We start from the raw sequence: 24,056 nt of genomic DNA on the forward strand, positions 1-24,056 counted from the left end.
GGGGGACCCGCGCGCGCGCCCAACCTGGAGTACCCAGAGGAAGGGTGGCGGGCGCACCCGAACTCCCCCGCAAGCCCGCGCTCCCCATTTGCATTGCAGCACAGCGCCTGGTTGGTCGGGCCCCTTGCGCACAACGGTGCCCGGGGGCTCTGGGGGGACGCCGTGCCAAGGACCCCGGCGGCCCTGGTGGAGGCAGCCCCATGGGATCCCGGGGACGCGGATGCCGTTACCTTCTGTGACCCCCAGCCCGGGCCGCAGACAGGCGTGCGCGCGCGCGGCGCGGCCCCGGTCCACGTGGGCGGGCGCGCGCGCGCCAGGCCAGCCCCCTCCGCGGCGCTCTGCGCTCGCAGCACATGGTCGGCGGCGGCGCGCCCCCGAGGCCGGCGGAGACCGGCTACAGCCGGTATAGGATAAGAGATAGACAGCGACGCGGGGCCGGGGCGCGGGCAGCAGCACGCACGGCCCGGGCGCAGGCGGGCGGGGGGCGGGGGGAGGGTGTGGCGGGGGTGCCCGAGGCGAGGGGCCGGGGCCGGGGCGCAGCGGACCCTGCGCGCTGGGCTCACCGGCCGAGACCAACTTGTGATAGGCTTGGGCCCACGCCCTAAGGGGTTAAACGCGTTCTCATGTTACCCAGCGGCTTATAAGGAGGGGGAGGCCAAGCCTCCGCCTTATTGGGAGCCTTTTGGGGTTTATTCTCTTCCCTTCTAACTTGGTGAGTTGGTTTTATTATTTTACACGTTCAAAAGTTTGATTGTGGGGTGTGGGTTTTTTTTTTTTTTTAATCTGTGTTGGGAGCTTTTTGGGGGGGAGCGGAGGAAATCACTTAACATCTTAACATTTCGGAGAGGTTATTCCGAAAAATATTCTCTGACAGTTGGGAATGCTCAAGGCCACCAAGATGACGCGCTCTCCGGTGTGGATAGCCGAGAGTTGGCAGTCTGGGGCCCTGGTAGTTTGGGGCCGGGAAGTCCATAAATAAAGGGCAGGCTTTTGGGTGCCTCCAGCCCTGGGTTAGGTACTCCGGGCCGCCAGACGAGGTGCGAGCGGCGGGCTTGGCCCCTACGAGGATTTCCCGCATGAAGTTGCCGGCGCGTCACAAGAGCGAAATGTCAGAGGTACCTTCCCCAGGCTCGCGCGCGCACAGCGGGCGGCCACTGTGAGGCAGCGCGAGGGAAAGTGGGGCTCCCTGTCTCCTCGGTCCCCATGCTCCCCGGGGCAGCCCAGATGAACCCCCCGGGGGAAGGCCGGGATTTCCCTGCAGACTGCAGGTCCTACACCTTGACCATCAGAGCTGTCAGCCGCTGACGGCTGGTCCCGCGCAACTTCCAAGGTTCCCGGGGCTGCCAGCCGCAAGAAAGCGCCGGTGTAGGCGAGCAGTTCTGTAGCGAGGGAGGGTGGGTCTGTAGAGGAAATGGGCTGTTTCCTTCTGGGATGTTGTTTTTCTCTAACTACCCCCAACAGACAGGTGATAGAACTTTGTTAGATGGCATGTAAAATGTCACCCAACACGGGGGGCGTCAGCCTTAGAAAGAGCTGCCCGGAGCTAACTGGGTTAGACCAATCAGAACTTGTCAACCTGGAAGCCAGTGCCGGCTCTTTCTCGCAGGAGGCGGCTTCTACCCTGGGAGTGAGATTTCTCAGGAATCTTACGGTTTTTGCAAATCATATAAGACGGGTGTCTCGTTTGCAAAAAAAAAAAGAAGCCAAGTGCTTGTCCTGAAATCTCTGCAAGTGACGCATCGGCTCATGTCCAAAGCAGCATTTGATAACATTTTTTGTGTCAAAAACACATCCTCCCCAGGCTTAAGGGCCAGTGCAGCCAAGTGTTAAAGCTCCTGCTCTCCTCAGGAGTGCTACTAACCCTAAGCTTGCTCTCTGTGGTGCCCACAACGGGCTCTCCTCTGGAGCTCCTGAGGAGGACCCTTAAATATAGGAGTTCAGGTTTCAACGTCATGGTCTTGTAAAATGGGCGAATCGGTGGTATCAAATGATTCAAAGCTGCTCTGGCTGCAGTTCAGGGCAGGTTAGGGATTTTTTTTTTTAAAAAAATAGAGAATTCAAATGAACTTCACCCAAATACCGCCTGGCTTTGATGACCTGGGCCGGAAACAACTTGTCCGAAGCTGTTCTCCAGGCTCCGCCTTTAAGAAGAACTGAGATTCACAGTACTTTTGCGGAGGCTCTGTCTCCCCCCCCCCACCCCGGGCCCCCTTAGCCTTTGCCCTTTCTATCCAAAGCTTGCATTTTGAATTTTGTTCTGAGCTGTTTCTGGACTAACATATCTCTTTGGTCTATAATAATCTGATATTTTGCATTTTTCATGCCTTCAAAACCAAAAAACCAAACCCATTGCTATCCAACCTATAACAATTCACAGGAACCCTGTAGGACAGAGCAGAACTACCCCATAGGGTTTCCAAGTCTGTAACCTTTATGGAAGCAGACTGCCACATCTTTCTCCTGCACGGCTGGTGGGTTCACACTACCAACCTTTAGGCTAGTAGCCAAGTGCTAAACCATTGTGCCACCAGGGCTCCGTTATGCTTTCAGTTCAAATCTTTTCTCAACAAATCTCATCACATTGAAACTCTGAGGTAGAGCAGATTTCTAAGCCTTGACAAAATACATTTATCTAAGGTGATGGTTTAAGCAATCAAATGGTAATAGAAAGTAATACAGTTTGCCCAACGTATTGTCATTCAGCTTCTCTCTGAAGAACATTGGGCCGAAGGGAAGATAGCTGCTAGGAACCCTCGTTCAGAATTGTGGATTTTAGAGCTGGAAGACCTGAGAGACAGCTTTATCTAATTCCCTTGTTTTACAGAGGATGAAACTGAGGGATTAAGTGCTTTCAAGCCAGTTAGTAGTAAAACACATTCAACAAATATTGCCTGGGGGTCTCATGAAAACAAAGTCTTGGACCTTGCCTTCTAAAGACTTGAGCGAGTTGAAAAGGATGAGAGGCAAGTAGAACAAGTCAGTGTCGAAGGATTGTAAATTCTTAGGGAGGAGATCAGAGATCTTCAGAGTCTAGTTCTACCCCCTCAGTTACCAGTAGAGGACACTGAAAATGAAGGGTGAAGCCATTCGCCCAAGACACAGGGTCATTCAACTTGCCCCACCAGTTAGATCCCCACACAGGAAACTCATACTTCTTACCATCAGATTAATCCAGGCGCCCGTAAAGTCGAAGTGGGACAGATAACTTCCATGTTCTGGAATTCCTAGAGGCTTCCAAGCAGCTGGAGCCTTGGTGGCGCAGTGGTTAAGAGCTACGGCTGCTAACGGCAATTCTAATCCACCAGGCACTCCTTGGAAATCCCAAGGGATAGTTCCACTCTGTCCTACAGGAAACCCTGGTAGTGTAGTGGCTAAGTGCTACGTCTGCTAACCGAAGGATCGGCAGTTCAAATCCACCAGGCGCTCCTTAGAAACTCTGTGGGGCGGTTCTACTCTGTCCTATAGGGTCGCTATGAGTCGGAATCGACTCGATGGCACTGGGTTTGGTTTTTTGGTTCCAAGCAACTGAGTTCAAAATTCAAAATTACTTGCTTTGTTTGCAGAGGCAGATGGGTTTAAGCCAATTGGCCTTCTGAATGAATGGCAGAAAGAACAGGAGCCAGGAAAGGATTTATTCTGCAACCAGGGACTTCCTTGTTTTGTGACTGGTTTTACAGGGTAGGGCTGTGTGTTGCTTCAGGAGTATCCCAAGACTCCTACTCTGCTTAAACCAAAAAAAAAAAAAAAAAACCAAATCCACTGCCGTTGAGTCGATTCCGGCTCATAGCAACCCTATAGGACAGAGTAGAACTGCCCCATAGAGTTTCCAAGGAGCGCCTGGCGGATTGGAACTGCCGACCTTTTGGTTAGCAGCTGTAGCACTTAACCACTGTGCTACCAGGGTTTCCCCCACTCTGCTTAGTAAATGTTTATCGAGCCCATATTATATACTGAACGCTATGCCAGGCACTGGGTCTGGAAAGAGCTGGTGCCTGCCCTATAGGGTCATGTATTTGAAAGGCAGAAGTTATTGTCTAGTAAGTTTTAAGAACCAGTTTATTCTGTTATTCTGTATTTATCAGATAATATACATCTGTAATATTTTATATTTCTTATAGAAAGTATTTCTTGTTTCCAAAGCTAAACATAATAGGATATAGGATGCTTTAGGGTGATGAAGGCATAAACCTGGAGCATCAGCTTTCCTTTATGATGATCCCAGTAGTAAGACAGCTTCTGCCCTCCAAAAACCAGAGAGTGTGGGTGAAAAGTTATATTTGGATCGATCTCCCGTTGAGTAATGCAGATGTAAAACAAAGTTTAAAAAAAAAGTTAAAGGAATCAGTCACTCAAAAGGGGCCCAGAAAGTGGAGCTAACAGAAGTCGAGCTGTCAGAAGTCTGCCATCTTCTCATGGGCCTATCAGGGATCGTATCTAACGAGTGTCCAGCTCCTTTACACCCACATTTGCAAGAATTATACAGCATTTGCACGTTCTTGGTAGCTCAGGTTGCTTGGGCCATCAAGTTTGGCCGTAGGAATCAACCAATTAATAGAACCAATAACCAGTTGCCATTGAGTCAATTCCAATTCATGGCGACCCTGTGTGTGTCAGAGCGGAACTGTGCTCCACAGGCTTTTCAGTGGCTGGGTTTTTGGAAGTAGATCAGCAGGCCTTTTTTCTGAAGCACCTCTAGGTGGACTTGACCCTCCAATCCTTTGGTTAGCAGGCTATCACGTTAACCATTTGTACCACCCAGGAACTCCTGGCTAACAGAACTCGGTGCTACAAACGAAAGTGTCCACAAAGTTGGATGGAACTTTAAAGATTATCTTATCCAGCCTCCTTCGTTGACTAGTGAGGAACTCAGGCCCAGGGAGGTAAAGTCACTTTGCCAAGGTCACACAGTTGAGAGGCAAAACAGTTCACAGACCTCTTTATACCTAGAGATCAAGATGGTTTTATATTTTAAAATTGTTTTCTCACCATCTCATCTCCATATAAAACACTTCCCTCTCGGCCCTTTAAAATACTGACCTGCAGGCTGATACAACAGTACCTGGGAGGCAAAAAATCTAATTCTGGACCATTTTGGACAAGTCACTTCTCTTCTCTGGGGCTCGGTAGCCTCGTTTTACAAACAGGAATTGAACAAGACGTTAGAGCAGACATTCCCTTTCGGCTTTAACATTCTGTAATTCTAACTCCATTCTGTGGCTATGGTTTGATCCTAACCGGCCACTGTGCAAGTGCAAACAACTGTTCAGAACAGAAGCAAGGTGAAAAATCAGCCTGACATAAAAAATAGCAATCCAGTACTACTGATCTAAATGCAGTCCAACAAAAAGATTCTGTGTCTTGATCCTGCAGTGATTTTAGGCTAGAGAGAGAGTCAGCTTATCTCTTTGAGACCCTTATCAATTTTACCCCAATATATTTTTATTCAAGTGGGTCCTGAGCTCTCCATTAAAACTTGAGGACCCTATGGGCACCCTCTGGGATAGAACAGTCATGCCCATATGGTCTTGTACTTAACACACTTCATCCTGACTACTTGTCAGGAATGTGCTGAACCCTAGAAGGCTGGGGCTGAATCATCTTAAATATGATAGGTTCAGTCCTGAGGTGCTTTATTATTTATCATCAGCAAATATTCAAGTCCAGGAGGCAGAGACCAACTGTCTTTTCACTGTAATATCCCCAGTCCTGCCATAGGGCTGGCACCTAATAGGTACTTTGTTGAATGTATCATTAAAAGCTGTGTGCAGGGTACTATAGGGAATACAGAGATGTAGGCCCCAGACTTTGTTTTCCAGGAGCATACAATTTAATTAAGGAAATAAGAGGTATGCGTAAAAGTAGATGATACCCCATCTTTAAATGATACCTGCCCCATGAAGGAGAGAGCGCCTTAGGTTGAGTTGGTTGGAGGCAGCATTATGGAGGGAGGATTTGATGGAGCTAAGGAGCCCTGGTGGTGCAATGGTTAAGTGCTCGGAACTAAGTGGAAGATTGTCAGTTCACAGCCACCCAACAGCTCTGCGGGAGAAAGACCTGGTGATCTCGCATAAAGATTACCCCTAAACCTGTTGCTGTCGAGTCGATTCCAACTCATAGCGACTTTATAAGACAGAGTAGAACTGCCCCCATGAGGTTCCCAAAGCTGTAATCTTTAGGGTAGCAGATCGCCACATCTTTCTCTTGTGGAGTGGCTGATGGGTTCAAGCCAATGGGCTAACCATTCCTTTCCCCAGAACAACAATAACATGCCAGCTATAGAGCAGGCCACCAGGTGGGGAAAGGGCAGGCCAAAGCACGCTTGTTAGAAACTAGAGGGTGAGGTGGGCGAGTCAGGTCTGAGGCCAAGGAGAAATAGGGCTACAAAGATAGGTTGGGATCCAATTATGAAGGACATCGAAAGTCCCACTAATTAGTAGAGTCTATCCTTCAGCAAGAGGGAAGGCATTGAAAAAAACCTGAGCAGAAAAATGTCATGACAGTGCAGCATTTCAAAAAGATTCACCGTGCTAAACACACAGCCAGTTCAGAAGCTCTTAAAAGGCCTCAAAAGGAAAAGCTCAAACTAATGGCCTGATTTGTTAATTAGAATCCATTGAGTTGATTTCGACTCCTAGTGACCCCATGTGACAGAGCAGAACTGCCCCATAGTCTTCTAGATCTTTCTCCGTCATATCTGCTGCGTGGATTCGAACCGCCAACCTTTTGATTAACAGCCAAGTGCTTAATGGTTGCGCTACCAGGCCTCCCCAGTGGCCTGATAAAGGAATGAAATATGTCCCTAAAGGCTAAGGACCCAACAGCTGCAGGCCAGCCACCACCACTTCCCCTCCCCTCCACATCCCAGGATTAAACATGATTCTGAAGCCAACACTGGGTATTACTGAGTTTTTTGTTTTTGTTCTTTTGTGTTCCGAATCTTAAAACTGTAGTGTGGTTTTCACTCCTCCAGCCACAGCTACCTCATCCTGAGAGTGATTTTTGAAAGGCTGATGAAGGCAGGAGGGAGGTTATTGGAACCTCAGTGGCTGGAGGGCAGGCTCCTGGCTCCCATCTTAAATCAGTTGCTTTCCAGGTCAGGAACACTGATGACAAACTATTTATTCTCTTGCTGCTCCGTCTACATCTTGAACTATTTTACTGTCCTTCACACCTTTTCATTTACTCTCAAGCTTGACACATCAACATATTTCAAAATGCAGAGGCCTCTGCAGCAGAGACCTCTGCAGCAGAGACCATGAGCTTCTAAAAGCATCTTGTTGGTGTGTGCCCTCAAGTTGGTTGCAACTCATAAGAAAAAAACAAAACAAAAACCCACTGCCATCGAGTTGATTCTCAATCATAGCAACCCTAGGGTTTCCTAGGCTGTAAATCTTTACAGAAGCAGACTGCCACACCTTTCTCCTGCAGAAGGCTGGTAGGTTCGAACCACCAACCTTGCAGTTAGCCGCTGAGTGTCTTAACTATTGTGCCACCAAGGTTCCTTTGAGTAAATGTTAAGGGACATGATTTAAATATTCAACAACATAAGAAATTTGGTAAGTAGTTCATATCTGTTATTTTGCTAAAGTGTGTTAGAATCATCAGCTCTCATGCGATTGCTGATTTTTTTTTTTTTTTTTCAGATTAAGAATGACCCAAAAGAAATCAAAGCTTTGTTCCAGAGCCAATGTTTATACTCAAGTGCCTGATGGAGGATGGGGCTGGGCAGTAGCTGTTTCTTTTTTCTTCGTCGAAGTCTTTACCTATGGCATCATCAAATCGTTTGGTGTTTTCTTTAACGACTTAATGGACAGTTTTGATGAATCAAATAGCAAGATCTCATGGATAGTATCAATATGTGTGTTTGTCCTAACATTTACAGGTTAGTGCATCTTTCAGCTTAAACACAATATAAGCTTAAGCCCCTTTGACTTTGCCTATGTACATAAAGGTTTATGATGTGTTTCCTTATATGACTTGTAGTCCCTTTCTAGCCTCAAGTAATACGGTTTTTTGGTGGGGAGGGGTGGGAAGAAACAAGAGGCACTGACGAAAAAGTCTTATTTGCCAGCCTTACCTGCCTTCAATTTAACACATGTATATAAACACCTACTGTACGGAAACCCTGGTGGCATAGTGGTTAAGAGCTATGGCTGCCAACCAGAAGGCTGGCAATTTGAATCCACCAGGCACTCCTTGGAAATTCTAAGGGGCAGTTTACTCTGTCCTGTAGGGTTGCTATGAGTTGGAATCAACTCGATGGCAGCAGGTTTCATTTTTTCTTTTCTGGTTTTGTATGCATAGTCTTAAGATACTATAGATTACTGTAAGGATAGCTGTCAACCCTAGTTCTGTGGGGATGTAATCATTTTCTAAAGTATAGGGCATACTAGTCCCTGGTGTCATAAAAACATGGTTAGGAAAGCAGGTTGGAAATATGTAAATGTGGACCATGAAGAGGAAAAATGGGGTATATAACAGGACATAACATAAAATTACAAATATTGCCCGGAGGTGACACTCTGAGTTCCTTAAAGGGCTTTACTGATTAACCATTTTGCAATACTTCCACACCCAACAGGATAAAATAAAATAGGGTTTTTAGGATAATGTCATACAGGCCTAATTGGAACACGCGTTCTAGGTCACCTGTCGGTTCATCTGTCTGTCGACAGCCATGCTGACAGTTTTCTGAGAGAACAACAAGGCTGCCGAACTTACCTCAGAAAGTTAACCAGCTGAGCTTAAACACCCTTAACTTTATCCTAACATCCTGTCACAGAACTATTATCTCTGAAGTTAAGTAAAATAAAAACCAAACCCATTGCTGCAAAGTCGATTGCAACTCCTAGCAATCCTATAGGACAGAGTTAGAACTACCCTGAGGGGTTTCAAGGATTGACTGATGGATTTGAATTGCTGACCTTTTGATTAGCAGCTGAGCTCTTAACCAGTGCATCACTAGTTAGTTTTCAGCCATATAGTACCTTAAAGAAGCAGCTCCATCGGTTTTTACCTATTGGGTAAGGTAGGAATTTCTTGTATTTCTCCTAATTACTGCCTCCTATGAGCCTCATGGAAACCCTGGTGGCGTAGTGGTTAAGTGCTATGGCTGCTAACCTAAAGGTCAGCAGTTCAAATCCACCAGGTGCTCCTTGGAAACTCTATGGGGCAGTTCTACTCTGTCCTATAGGGTCGCTATGAGTTGGAATTGACTCAACGGCAACGGGTTTGGTTTTCAGGTTTATGAGCTTCATGGAATAGCTCCTATGTCCAGTTTAATTGAATATTGTGGTTGTTAGCTGCCATCCAGTTGGCCCTTGAATCATGGAGATGCCAAGCACAGTGGAATGAAATCCTCCGGGGTCCTGTGCCATCCCTGTGATCGGTTGCAGATCGGACCACTGTGATCCTTAGGGTTTTCATTGGCTGATTTTTGTAAGTAGATCAGTAGGCCTTTCTTTCTTGTCTGTCTTAGTCTAGAAGCTCCACTGAAACCTATTGGGCATCATAGCAACATGCAAGCCTCCACTGACAGGCAGAACTCTGCAGAAGGTGCATTGGCGGGGAATCAAACCCGGGTCTCCCGCATGGAAGGCAAGAATTCTACCACCGAACCACCACTGCCCTCCATTTTGAGTATTAAAATATTTAATTTTTAAGTTGTGGAATGTTTGCCTTCTCAGAAAGAATTTAAATAACCTAGAACTAGCATTTCCCATCTGGTAATCTAAATAAAAAGAAAATCCAAAAGCTTAAGTTTTAGCTCTTTTATAACCAAAGATAACAATGTAGTCAATAAGAAGGTTCTGTTTAATACTGTTTAATTGTTTTAGAAGTCATATTCCAGTAGCTAATGCTTTAAACCAACCTACTGCCTAAAAATCATAATAGTTTTATTATGAGCTATATATTCAATATGAGTTTGCATTCTACTAACAAACGTAATAGTATGTGTGGACAACCCCAGCAAAATTGAATCCTTTTTTTTTTTTTTTTTTCTCGCTTCACATATGGGTCACCCTGAGTCAGAATCAACTCCAGTGGAATGAACTCTACCCAGCATGTTCTCTGTTTGCCCCAGCTCTCAGTTCGCCACATGTTGGCTTAAGTAACCAGAAAACTATTTTTCCAGATTAAAATGTACTAGGCATAATAGGGGGCATAATAGGAGGTCCAGTGGAAGAATTCTCGCCTTCTATGGGGGAGACTCGGGTTTGACTCCCAGACAGTGCACCTCATGTGCAGCCACCACCCATCTGTCCCTGGAGGTTTGCATGCTGCTATGATGCTGAACAGGATTCAGTGGAGCTTCCAGACTAAGAGGGACTAGGAAGAAAGGCCTGGAGATCTACTTCTGAAAACCAGCCAGTGAAAACCCTATGGATCACAGTGGTCCAATCTGGAACTGATCGTGGGGATGGTGCAGGACCCCGCAGCATTCTGTCGTTCATGGGGTCAGCCACCATGTGTCGGGGGCCTAGTCAATGACAGCTAACAATAACAAAGCATTATAGAGTCTAGAGCTAAGCTAAAAAAGCTAAGCAGAGAATAATTCATCAGCCATCTTAACAGATCTGTGCCATAGCTCTTCTTTAGGTATAACTGAGAAGTGACCGTGTTCGTTTTCAGAAGTTTCAGATGAAGCTAAGCTAGAGTGTGACCCTAAATGGAGCTTTTCAAAAAGAACTCAAAGCAATGAGTATAGAAGGAAAACAATTCAAGCAGTTGTTTTTGCTTCATAGTAAATACAATTGTTACCACAGCATAACATAAATTAAATGCATACTTAATTTTGCAGGCACTGCTTGGTAAGTCAAAATCTTTCATCTAAAAAGATAGATAAAAGTTTTACACAATTACTCTGGCTTTTTCTTTAAGGAACCTGGAGAATTTTATCCAATTTGAACAAATACTAAAATAATAATTCCTCAACCGACTTAAATAACCATTGCATATAATTTACGATAGATTTTACATTGTCTCTCCATGTCGAAGACTTGAAAGAAGAGATTTTATTGCCGCTAACGCTGAAGCCTTTATGAGTTAAAATATTGCTTTATGTTCTTTTAATCCAGCTCCTCTCAGCACAGTCCTGAGCAACCGTTTTGGACACCGGCTGGTGGTGATGGTTGGAGGGCTGCTTGTCACCACAGGAATGGTGATGGCCTCCTTTTCACAAGCCGTTTACCATATGTACATCACAGTGGGGATCATCTCTGGTAAGTGTTTCTCCTTAACTCAAAAGTTCTCTAGATACTTAGTTTCTGGGTTTGAAGAACAAGGAAGAAGAAGGAGGCAATTAAACACTTGTCCAGATTGAAGTTCCTGAGTGGCGTAAATGCTTAAGCGCTCAACTACTAGCCCAAAGGTTGATGGTTTGAACCCACCCAGAAGCGCCTTGGAAGACAGGCCTGGTGATCTACTTCCAAAAGGCCACAGCCTTGAAAATCCTATGGACCAGTTCTCCTCCACACACATGGGGTCACCATGAGTCAGAATCGACTTGACGGCAACTAACGGCAACAACCCCCGGATTGTATTTCTCTTTTATTTTTTTCCTCTAAAATGAATAATGTTTCACATCATGGCTTTTGAACTGGGTTATATGGACTCCAGGGAATATGGGAACCTATTCTCAAGTGCCCAGGAGTTTTCATTTGATTTTTTAATTCACCAATGATAACTTCCCTTTTGCTTTATTTTATAACCAAAAGACATCATCTTACAACCAAAACCTTGAATTTCTTTAGCCAGTATTTCTCTAATCAAGGGTCTGAAGATCTCAGGCTGTAGGGGAGGGTATAGTGCGCTGAACTTATTCTTGGGGGTCTGAGAAGCCTTTTTCCCTTTAAAAGGCATCCATACACTACTCACAGATGGTAGATACAGATACATAGACAGTTAAGATTTGCACTTAAAATTTTTCATATATTTTCTCAAATATCAAAAGACTTATTTCTTTCCAAGTAGGAGTCTTACACAAAAAGTATATTCAATAATTGTTGTGTTCATTGTGAATTATATAAATCTGAAAAAGAAACGCAGAATTTTAGAAAAAGCCAGAAAACATTTTTTCTACTCTCGTTTGGTAACTTAAACCAAAACCAAACCAAACTCGTTGCTGCCGAGTCAATTCCAACTCACAGCGACCCTTTAAGACAGAGTAGAACTGCCCCATAGGGTTTCCAAGGAGCAGCTGGTGGATTTGAGTTGTCGACCGTTTTGGTTAGAAGCTGAACTCTTACCACTGTGCCACCAGGGCTCCTTGGTCACTTAAGGGTCACTTGGCAAAAATGAGGGAAACCCTCAGTGAGATGGATTGACACAATACCAACAGTCATGAAGATGGCACAGGCCTAGGCAACCTTCTGTTATACCACGCCAACGTTCTGGTTGCTATGAATGGAGCCGACGCAACCGCAACTAACAGCAACATGCACCCCAAAACAACAGTTATGGCTTCTCCAGGCCTTTAGTGGAAGTTGTTTTTTCTCTGCTACATCACCTTTCTCCGGAATGAATTATATGGCTGACAGAGCTTATTTTAAAAAGCAGAAACAGAAAACCCAGACCTTGGAATGCATCCTTCTAGCATGAGTGTGTCGTTCTCACCGCTTGTTTTTACTTGCTTTCACAGGTTTGGGATACTGCTTTAGCTTTCTGCCAACTGTCACCATTCTGTCACAGTACTTTGACAGAAGGCGCTCCGTGGTTACTGCAGTTGCTTCTACGGGAGAATGTTTTGCTGTGTTTGCTTTTGCACCAGGTATATGGACCGCAGTAGTCTACATATCCATGTGGAATAGGGAAGCCACTCAGTTATTCTTGCCGTGCTAACTTTTGCCAATGGTCAGCTAATGGATGATTTTAACTGTATGTCTCATTAAAGGTTAATGAGCCCTGGTGGTGCAATGGTTAAGCGACCAGCTGCTAACTGACAAGGTTGATGGTTCAAACCTACCCAATGGCTCTGCAGAAGAAAGAGCCATAATCCCATAAAGATTACAGCCTAGGAAGCCCTATGGGGCAGCTCTACTCTGTCCTGTAGGGTCGCTATGAGTTGGAATCAACTCAACAGCACCAAACAACAATGAAAGGTTTTTGGCCTTCTGTTTTCCAGAACATTTCTAGGATATATCCTCCCTAACCGTGTAGTGGTTAAGAGCTCAGCTGTTAATCAAAAGGTCGGCAGTTCGAATCCACCAGCTGCTCCTTGGAAACCCTATGAGGCCATTCTACTCTATCCTATAGGTCGCTATGAGTCGGAATTGACAGCAACCAGTCTGAGTTTTTTTGGAACTCCCATTTTAGAAAATCAAACCATTTTAATAATAGTCTACCCATATGTAATACTTGTTGCCATCGAATTACACTCTACCAAGGAGTAGACAGACCACCCTGGAGACCCAGTGCATTTTGTACCCTGCCCTTTCCTGATGAGTGTGCCAGTGGACTGCATCTTGTCCTAAGGAGATACGTGTACACATGTTTAGGCGTGACATGTCATAATGTCTGCAGCTTTTTATATGGTTTGGAACAATATGTGTGTTAATAAACATAAAACCCCAACTCCTTGCCGCCGAGTCGATTCCAACTGATAGTGATCCTATAAGACAGAATAGAACTGCCCGCATTGGGTTTCCAAGGATCAACTGGTGGATTCCAACTGCCCACCTTTTGGTTAGCAGCCGTGGCTCTTAACCATTGTGCCACCAGGGCTCCAATGAATATATAGAGACAGTGTATATAGAGAGACAGGCATATAGACAGACAGAGACTGAGGAAAATGTTCATTGTTGAATTTTGGTGACGGGTGGGCATATCGGTGTCATTCTTTCTGCTTTCCTGGCAGTTTGAAATTTTTCAAAAGAAAATGTTGAGGGGAGAGAGACTAGGTGGACTGTGAGTGCCCTCAAGGGAGAGACTGGTCTTGACCAGCTTTGTTCCCCTGGCACTTGGCACAGGACCTGGCACCCAGTAGGCACTCAAGAAGTGTTGAGCAGAGAAAGAAAAAGTAAACTGATTATTGCCAGATGAGTATGAGGCACTTTGCAATACCCAAGAAAACCAAGGGCAAATAACCTTACATTAGACATAGGGTGGGAGTCACCTATTAGCAGATATCTTGCAAGTCTATGTTTTCCATTGTAATGCGGGGAACAAGAGCTGTGAGCAAAACAGGCTACAAAAGTAACTTGTGCCTCAGCCAAGGGATGGGGCCTCTTTTCCTGCTAAACCTATAGTCTGGTCAATCGAGTTATTCTGTCATACTGGACTGTTAGCGCTCAGAGAGTCAGAAGATAGTACCATGAAATTATAATGAATACTTAATCTTCTGGGATGATGAAGAAGATACTTTAAGATCTTGTGGGGCCTACACTGTCCCATTGTAACTATGGAGCTTATGCTCCCTCTGGCCCTATCCTTGGAGCCCTGGTGGCACAGTGCTTAAGAGCTCGGCTGCTAACCGAAAGGTCACAGTTCGAATACACCAGCCATTCCTTGGAAACCCTAAAGGACAGTTCTACTCTGTCCTACACGGGTGGCTGTGAGTCAGAGTCAACTGGAAGGCAACAAGTATTTTTTTGTTTGTTTGTGTTTTGGTTTAGCCATATCCTCAGTCTCACATGTCGGTGTCCAGCCCACCCTCCAGGCTGCCTCTCATCATCAGCCTAGGTTCCAACTTAATGGCAGGAGGGAGAACTCAGGTAGTTAAACACATACCACCAGGTAGAAACTGGAGAATCATTTAATTCTGGGATAATCATATGAGTTTTTAGATTCTTAGTCCATTTTTTAAATTTAATCCATTACTCCTAAGGATTGAATAACTGGGTGTATAATGATACAGATCAGAGATCCACAAACTGTTTTTGTAAATGACCAGATAGTAAATATTTTAGGTTTTGTGGATTATATGGTCTCTGTCACAGCTACTCTGCTGTTAGGGCACGAGAGCAGCCATAGACCATGCAAGTGAATAAAAGTTGCTGGGTTCCAATCAAACTTTATTAAAAACAGGCCGTGGGCCGAATTTGGCCTTCGAGCTGCAGTTTGCTGAACGCTGATGTGGCTCACAAACATAATTCGCTTCTTGTGCCTCTACTTGGCAAAATGTACCCTCCAAAACTCTTTCTGAGCCCTGGGGTGTAAATTTTTGTTTTGTAGATAATAATCGTTACGTACATTTTCTCCTTATGGATTCAGAAACGTAGAATTTAGGATGGCACAGGTTGACTACATTCACACTGCTGAATAAACTTATCTGCTGGATCCCCAGTCCATTGCTGACCTTAGGTTTTATTTCTCCTTCGCTCCCGCCTATTCAAGCAATCACGGCTCTGAAGGAGAGCATCGGCTGGAGAAACAGCCTCCTCTTTGTGGGCCTGCTACAGTTAAACATTGTCGTCTGTGGGTCGCTGCTAAGACCGATTATTATCAGAGCGCCAGGGTCACCAAAAACCACCACCCAGGAAAATCGGAAAGAAGTGCAATATATGCTTGAAAATGAGAAAACACGCACCTCAATCGACTCCATTGACTCAGGAGTAGAACTAACTACCTCACCTAAAAATGTGCCTAGTCAGATGAACGTGGAACTGGAGCCCAAGGCTGACATACAACAGAACCTGGTGAACACCAACTCCAGGCAAAGCTGTAAGAAAGTCCCGCTATTAGACTTCTCGATTCTGAAAGAGAAAAGTTTTATTTGTTATGCATTATTTGGTCTGTTTGCTACACTGGGATTCTTTGCACCTCCCTTGTACATTATTCCTTTGGGCATCAGTCTGGGCATCGATCAGGATCGCTCTGCTTTCTTATTATCAGCAATGGCAATTGCTGAAGTTTTTGGAAGAATCGGAGCTGGCTTGGTCCTCAACAAAGAGCCCATTCGGAAGATCTACATTGAGCTCATCTGTGTCATCTTATTGACTGTGTCTCTGTTCGCCTTTACTTTTGCTACTGAATTCTGGGGACTTATGTCCTGTAGCATATTTTTTGGTTTTATGGTGGGAACAGTAGGAGGTACCCACATTCCACTGCTGGCTGAAGAGGATGTAGTGGGTATTGAGAGGATGTCTTCTGCAGCTGGAGTCTATGTCTTCATTCAGAGCATATCAGGACTGGCTGGACCACCCCTTGCAGGTAATTTAAATCCATGAAATACAAACCCTTGTCTACTCTCCCGTTACTGGTTGTGCTAGCGTCCTGTCCCAGCCTAATAACAAATCTACTGATTTATATATGAATTTTTAGAACTGGTAGGGAGAAAGGCATCGGTGGTTCAGTGGTAGAATCCTCACCTTCCAGGAGGGAGGCCTGGGTTTGATTCCTGCCAGTGGACCTCATGCATAGCCACCGCCCATCTGTCTTAAAGCTTCTGTGTGCCTGTGATACTGAAAGGTTTCAGCAGAGTTTCTAAACTAAGATAGACTAGGAAGAGAGGCCTCATGGTCTCCTTGTGAAAATCAGTTGATAAAAACCCTATGGAATACAATAATCTGATCTCTAAACCATCACGGGGATAGTGCAGGACTGGGCAACGTTTCATTCCATCGTGCATTGGGTCACCACAATTTGGTGGCTGACTTGATGGCAGCTAACACAACAACAGAAATTAGAGATTACATGAGCCAACCCTCTTGGTTTAAATATGAGGAAACTGAAGCCAAAGATTTAAGCCAAAGGTCGTAGGATAAATTAGTGACCAAGTCAGGATTAAAACCCATGTCTTCAGTCTAAGCTGCCCCACGCTCTTTCTACCATCTTGCCTTGCCTAATGTTAGAGGGGAACCCATGGATTTATAACCTTAGAACCCATGACCATGGAATAACAGAAGTATGGGGCTTCTGTAAGTCAGCTGCCCTTCTTAAGGAAGGTGTTAGGGAACTGAGCACATAGCAGCCCTCAGCACATACGTAATTGATTACTATAGACTATTTCCTTGTAGGAGGGACGTAAGTAGGATTCAGATCCTAGATCTGAAATAGGTCCTTAAAGTTATTGTGATTAGAAGTCTTAACTCCATGTTAAAAGATACCTGGAGTGAGCACAAATGAAAATAAATAGCTTTTTCCTTACTTCAGAACATTACATTTTTAAAAAAGCATGCATCTCACTGCCCTGTGTGCTAGCTTCTCTACTATGACATGTTAGCAACTTAATTTTCTGAGGTGCTGAGTATTTTGTATACTTGCGTAATTTATTTTTTTTCTCACCAGGCTAGAAAAGATTCTTACCATCAACACCTTTTTTTTTCTTTAGAAAAAGAAAATAAAACAAAGAAGGCAAAGAAACTGAGAAGTTTGTGAATGATGGGAGGCTGGGTAAGAAGGGGTTTGTGTTCAGTAGGTCAGTTGTTAACAAATGCTCCTACTTCCTCCCAGGTCTGCTGGTGGACCAAAGCAAAATATACAGCAGAGCCTTCTACTCCTGTGCTGCAGGGATGACCATGGCAGCCATGTGCCTCGCACTTGTGAGACCCTGTAAAAAGGGACTGTGCCAGCGGCGGCATTCAGAGGAAACAAAGGCAGAGATTCATCACAGAAAAGCTTTACAGGACATCCCTGAAGACTTCCTTGAAATGGATCTTGGAAAAAATGAGCATCGAGTTCATATGCAAACAGAGCCTGTATGACTTGCTTTCCTGTAACATCAGCTGCCATGTTGGCTGGTGAAGGGTGGGGAGTGGAGGGTGGCGTGGGAGGGAGCAGGGAAGGAGAGGAGCTAACCACTCTACTCCACTATCAAAATACATTTTCAAGGGAAAGTCTATGTGAACAGCACTATCAACATCCTTTTTTCCTTTTTAAGTTTGCCTTTTTGCTTATTTTTCAAAGCCAAAACAAAAACAACCAAACACTCTTCCATGTATAAATCTGGCTCTATTCAGTAGCAGTACAAAAATACACACAGAAGGACTCTTTGGTTCACGTTCTGGTTTTAAAATAGTGATATGAATTGGTAAAGTGGTTTAAGAATTCTCACAGGTGATCAACTACTATCTTATAAAATGCCGTCTAGCCCAGGTCACCGAAATGAAATTGGCCGTTCCAAAACAATCGTAAGATCATTTTTTTTAATGGCTAATTTTCAAAAATATACATTTTTAAATATCCCTTGGCAAACACTGAAGTTGCCATTTGAAAATTATGGCCTCTTCGTTTTCCAAATACTTCATGGACATGAAACACGGTTTAAGACCAAACGTTTGCCTAATGAACAGAAATTCAAGAAATCTGTAGAACTTGAACTTCATAAATGTGAAGATGACCACTTTTTTTATGGCCAGTCATTACCACAAGTATTTCAATACAGAATACACAGAGTGGCGTTCAAAAATGTGTTTCCTGTTGCTTTAATTATTCAGCAATATGTGATTATAGTACCTTTAATTTAAACCACTATTTATTATTAAGTTATTCTAGGATGAGTAATCAAAAGATGTAAAATCTGAGACATAATCAGCATTTTTACCTCCTTTCTGCAATCCTTTAAATGCCTCAAAGAATACTTCTACTCTTGTAAAGTTACTCTCATAAAAGGGCCAAGTTCGAATGATTCTTCTATTTGATTAAAGGCAACGTGTGCTATTTAAAGGGGGCAAGAATGAATAGCAAGTCGCCTTAGCTTTTTAAAGTAATTTTATTTCATCACCTGAGAACACTTGAGGATCTTCTTTGATCAGAACCGTATTTCATTGAATTGTTGAAGCATTTCCGATTTTAAAAAAATGAGAAATGTTTCAACAATTCTGATCAAAGGAGATCCTCAAGTGTTCTTTAAAAACATCAAACTGTTAAAGCATTTCTATATTTCACGTGGGGTAGCAGAGACATTTATTTTACCATCGTGCGCTAGAAGTTCCGATTCCATCTTACAGCAGACGTCACGTGACTGTACTAAGCTGCCATAGGTATTGGTCGTTGGGTTTTTTTGGAGTTACACTACATGTATAGTCTTTCTCGTTTTAACATTTTTTTGTAAAGAGGGCAAATTTAAGGAGAACAGGTGGGCTACTTGCTGATTTCTCCTCTCACCCTACAGTTGTGGTTAGTGCTCGCTGCCTGTCTTTATTCATCTTCACTGTTACTTTGTGACAACTCAGGGGGAAAAAAATAACAGCCTAGTTTGGTTACAGGTATTTCTCTGCACTGAAATGAAAGTGACATAGTTCATCACCACCCGCTACATTTTGTACAGCATTTTATCAGCCATAGAAATAGGACAATCTGTAAGACTCTGGGGGGCGAGGGGGGAGATGACAAAGTGTCAGGAACACACAGGCACACCTAAAGCACGGTGGATGTAGCAATTCTTCTGTCACTGCTTGAGAAGGACTTTGAGCTCGTGGCAGTTCTGCAGACTTACATGACTTCAGCACTTTACAACATGTTTTTTTTACTATGAATGTTCAAATACAATTTAATATTTATAACTGATTTTTGAGGGATCTGCTCTATGTTCATTCTGTTAACTGCATGGAAAAAACCAAAACGTATGCCAATTTCAGTATGCCAGTAATCCAGGTTTTACATGTTGGGAAGAAAACAAAAAACAGGATAGCTGATTTGTTCTGTGTTAGTGACTTTCTGGTACTTGTAGATTCGCAATAAACTTATGGCTTTTTTATTTAAAGAGACTGATTTCTTCTGCTATAAAGTTGGTTTTTGTTTTTGTTTTAACTGAATTATAATCTTATCAACATTCATTGTTTGGTCCAGTAAAAGTTAAAAGAAGTTCAAGGATGATTCGTAACTCTTCTCCTCTGCAAAATCTTTTAGCTCTACTAGAAACATACACAGGAGCCCTGGTGGCACAGTGGTTAAGCACTCAGCCGTTAACTGAAAAGTCAGTGGTTTGAACCCACCAGCTGCTCAGAGGGAGAAAGATGTGGCAGTCTGCTTCGGGAAAGATTACAGCCTCGGAAACCCTACAGGGCATTTCCACTTGTCAGAATCAACTCGATGGCAATGGTTTTTGGGTTTTTTTTAGAGACACATAAAAGTGCTTGTGGAATTATTTCTTAATGAGAAATACATGAATGAAATGGTATCATAGTAGCCACAGAGAGTAACAGGCTAGGCCTATCAAAAGTAGTAAGCGCAGATAAGGCTATCTATACTGTAAATATACTATAAAATATTAATAATCAAAATTAATATACTATAGGGTCACTATGAGTCGGAATTGACGACACTGGGTTTGGTTTTTTTTTTTTTTTAATCTATACTCGGTGTAAACAGTTAAAAGGGCAGTTCGAACCCGCCCAAAGGCACCTTGGAAAACAAGCCTGGCAATCTGCTTCCGAAAGGTCACAGCCTTGAAAACTCTATGGAGAAGCTCTCTGCACGCATGGGTGCCATGAGTCAGCGTGGACCTGACAGCTGCTAACAACATACTCAGTTACAGAATAGTCCTAAGAACCGTAAAACCATACTAACCTCTAAATAAACAGCACAGACTTTATGCCAGGGATTGGCAAACTTCTTTTGTGAAGGTCCAAACCAACACTAAACCCACTGCCACTGAGTCAATTCCAATTCGTAGTGACCCTATAAGGACCGAGTAGAACTCCCACAGAGTTTCCAAGGCTGTAATCCTAACAGAAGCAGACTACCACATCTTTCTCCCTCAGAGCAGCTGGTGGGTTTGAACTGCCGACCTTTCTGTTGGCAGCCGGGCACTTCAACCACTGCGCCACCAGGGCTCCTTTGTAAAGGTCCAGATAGTAAATATTTTAGGCTTTGCAGGCCAGATGGTCTCTGTCGAAACTACTCAACTCTGCCCTGCCCGTTGTAGCATGAAAACAGCCATAGACAATATGTAAAGCATGGCTGCATTTTGATAAACTTTACTTATAGACACTGACATTCAAATTTCATTAAACTTTCACACATAATTAAATGTTATTTTTTTTTTCAATCACTGAAAAATGTCAAAACCATTCTTAGTTTGCAGTCTATTAAAAAAAAAAAATAGGCAGTGGGCTGGATTTGGTCCACGGGCCATCATTTCTTTACCTGCTCTATGCAGCTGTGGCGCTGGAATGGGTCAGAGCCACCAGTAGCACATCTCTGTAGTCACACAACCTGCTTGTTTCTGTGATGCTGACCAGGTTTCACTGGAGCTTCCAGACTAAGACACACTAGGAAGAAAGGCCTGGCGATCCACTTCCCAAAATCGGCCAATTAAAACCCGATGGATCACAACAGTCGAGTGATGCTAACAGTCCTGACTGATATGAAAGGATTTTTGTGGTCGAAGTAATTCTTAGATCACAGGTATCAAAGCTGATAGCACACTCATCAATGATTAGTTTTCACTTCCTGTGGCTGAGAAGGTTCTGGTTTAACCTTACTGACGGAATATTGCAGTACAAATGTAAACCGTTTCCTCCCCCAAAATAAAATTCTCCCGGCTGTAAAAATGAGTTAAAGATCCTATGTTCTTATAAGACAAATGCATCCTTACTTGATACAAGGTCTTTAGACCTTTTAACAAAGTTATTGATTTTATACTCCAACGATATGTAATGTAAGGAGCCCTGGTGGCACAACGGTTAAGCACTCGGGTGCTAACCGAAAGGTCGGTAGTTCGAACCCACCAGTGGCTCCATGGAAGAAAAGACCTGGTGATCTCTCCCATAGATTACAGCCTAGGAAACCTTATGGGGCAGTTCTACTCTGTCCAACAGTGTCACTCTGAGTTGGAATCAACTCAACAACACACAACAACAATACAATGTGTAATGTAGCTTCTGTGCTTTTATTTTCCTTTCCTTTAGCTTAAAATGCCTGGTGATAAAATAGAAAATGAGTTCTAAGTCAGGGCTCCTGTGGCCCACCCATCCATTCAAGTCATGTCTATTACACTTAAATTTGCATACCCCATCCCAAATGTTCTCAGTCAGAAATGATCAGGAATCCTTATTTTAAAAAGCTTCTAGGTAATAGGACTTACTTATAGGGACCCATCATTTAGAGGCCATTTGCTTATGAGCGTTAAACTTAGAGTGGCCAATTTAAAGGCAGTTTAAAAATGTTGCACCCTAAGTGGTCATGCATGTAAATATACAGTGCATTGAGAAGAGAAGTTGTCCTTGTTTCCAGATTTGTCTTTTAATAATAGACGCATGCCCTAAACGTGGGCAGTGATGGTCCAGTGGTAGAATTCCCACCTTCCATGAGGAAAGCCCAGGTTTGATTCCCAGCCAGTGCACCTCATGCGCAGCCATCACCCATCTGCCAGTGGAGGCTTGCGTATTGCCATGATGCTGAACAGGTTTCAGCGGAGCTTCCAGACTAAAACGAACTAGGAAGAAAGGCCTGGCGATCTAGTTCCCAAAATCAGCCAATGAAAACTCTATGGATTACAACAGTCTGATCCACAATAGGTCATGGGGGTGGCGCAGGACTGGGCAGCACTTCTTTCCATCGTGCATGGGTCAGTATGAGTGAGAGGCTGACTCCACGGAAGCTAATTTGTCCTAAGTGAGGACTACAGCCTCCAAACAGGAAGGCCAACCACTCCTGCGTAAGTAAGGACTCTAGGTCCCCCTAGTGTTCAGTTTCCCTAATGACTCCCTGAAGTTTCAGAATTAAAAAAAACCGGCAAGCAAATTCCGGGACTTGCAACTTTGTTTTTCATGTAAAAACACTCTCACACCCATATCAAGATTACTATCGATTCCCAGAGGGGAAATTAGACAGCAAACTGATATCCTGAAGCATTTGATTTATAATGGCTTTTTAAATATAGCTCACCAAAGGTTGTTGAAAGAAAAGACAAACTGTGGCCACGTATTTCTGTATCTCTCCAGCCACTCCTGGAAACACTGGTGGCGTAGTGGTTAAGTGCTACAGCTGCTAACGGAAAGGTTGGCAGTTTGAATCCACCAGGTGCTCCTTGGAAATCACATGGGGCAGTTCTACTCTGTCCTATAGGGTCACTATATGAGTCGGAAATGACTTGAAGGGTTTGCGTTTTGTTTTTGTTTTTTGTTGTTTCCACAACTCCAGAACGAGCACATTAATTATCCTAGCAACTTCACCAGTCGCCATCCAGTCAATTCTAACTCATGGCCACACCATGTGTCAGAGTAGAACTACGCTTCATAAGGTTTTCAGTGGCTGATGTGTTCAGAAGTAGATCTCCAGGGCTTACTTCCGAGGTCCCTCTAGGTAGACTCGAACCACCAGCCTTTCAGTTAGCAGTCAAGTGCGTTAACCATTTGCACCTGAAGACTCCCACATTACCAACTTACTACCCTAGAATTCAACCCCAAAACTTGAAGCATCTTCTCTACATCGATGATGTGTACTTGGAGTCCCAGCCTGGCCCGAGAGCTAGAGTGAACATATCCAATGTCTGTATGACAACACCTGGATCCCAGCTAGCATCTCCAACTTAAGATGCCCTCAGCGGAACCCCGGATGGGCCTCCCCAAACCTGATCCTCCACAAATCCAAGTGGCTCTTTTTCTAAATACATCCATAATCTCACTGCTTTTGCCACCTCCACCACTACCCCAATCCAAGCCAGTATCATCTTGGCTGGATTATTGCAATAATTGTTCAGTTGGTTTGCCCACTAGAAGCAACTGCTAGTGGCCACTCTTGCCACTCGCCCCATCTCTGCCCGCTCCCTCCACCTTAATCTTCCATACAGCAGCCTCGGTGATCCTTTAAAAGCCCAAGTCAGGCCCAATCACATTTAGAATCAGAAATTCTTATCAACAGGCCCTACGCAAACTGACCGCTGGTGATCTATCTCATTTCATCTGTTACTTTCCCTCTTGCTCCCACTACTCTAGCCACACTGGCCTTCTTACTGTTCCCTGACACACCAAGCCTCAGGCTTTAGCATTTGTGGTTCCCTTGGCCTGGTACACTGTTACCTTAGATATGTACATGGTGTGGTCAACCCTACAAATTGGTCACCTCCAAAAGTTACCTTCCTGGGGAGGCATTCCTGATCATCCTACCCGAATGACTACCTGTTTCTATCCCTTTATGCTAACCTCAAAGGGGGGCGCAAATGGTTAAACATC

General features: G+C 44.1%; 2 protein-coding genes across 7 annotated transcripts in view; one reads left to right on the forward strand and one right to left on the reverse strand.

The window, feature by feature from the left end:
* ARSG (arylsulfatase G) overlaps positions 1-24,056 on the reverse strand; it is a 133,475-nt gene that overhangs the window by 105,903 nt on the left and 3,516 nt on the right. The window lies entirely within an intron of this gene.
* Positions 514-20,116, forward strand: SLC16A6 (solute carrier family 16 member 6). 5 transcript variants are annotated; one of them, XM_023556958.2, is made up of 7 exons: positions 514-712; positions 1,005-1,115; positions 7,644-7,882; positions 11,079-11,222; positions 12,641-12,769; positions 15,334-16,149; positions 17,392-20,111. In XM_023556958.2, the coding sequence occupies exons 3-7, from the start codon at positions 7,651-7,653 to the stop codon at positions 17,640-17,642; spliced, it is 1,572 nt and encodes a 523-aa protein (XP_023412726.1). In that variant the 5' UTR covers positions 514-712; positions 1,005-1,115; positions 7,644-7,650; the 3' UTR covers positions 17,643-20,111. The 5 variants fall into 5 exon arrangements, with proteins under 5 accessions (XP_023412726.1, XP_064126909.1, XP_064126908.1 ...); XM_064270839.1 differs by lacking the exons at positions 1,005-1,115; positions 17,392-20,111 and adding an exon at positions 17,270-17,385; XM_064270836.1 differs by lacking the exon at positions 1,005-1,115 and having other exon boundaries at positions 515-712; positions 17,392-20,110.

This window comes from Loxodonta africana, chromosome 18 (genome assembly GCF_030014295.1).
Source record: "Loxodonta africana isolate mLoxAfr1 chromosome 18, mLoxAfr1.hap2, whole genome shotgun sequence".
Taxonomy (NCBI): domain Eukaryota; kingdom Metazoa; phylum Chordata; class Mammalia; order Proboscidea; family Elephantidae; genus Loxodonta; species Loxodonta africana.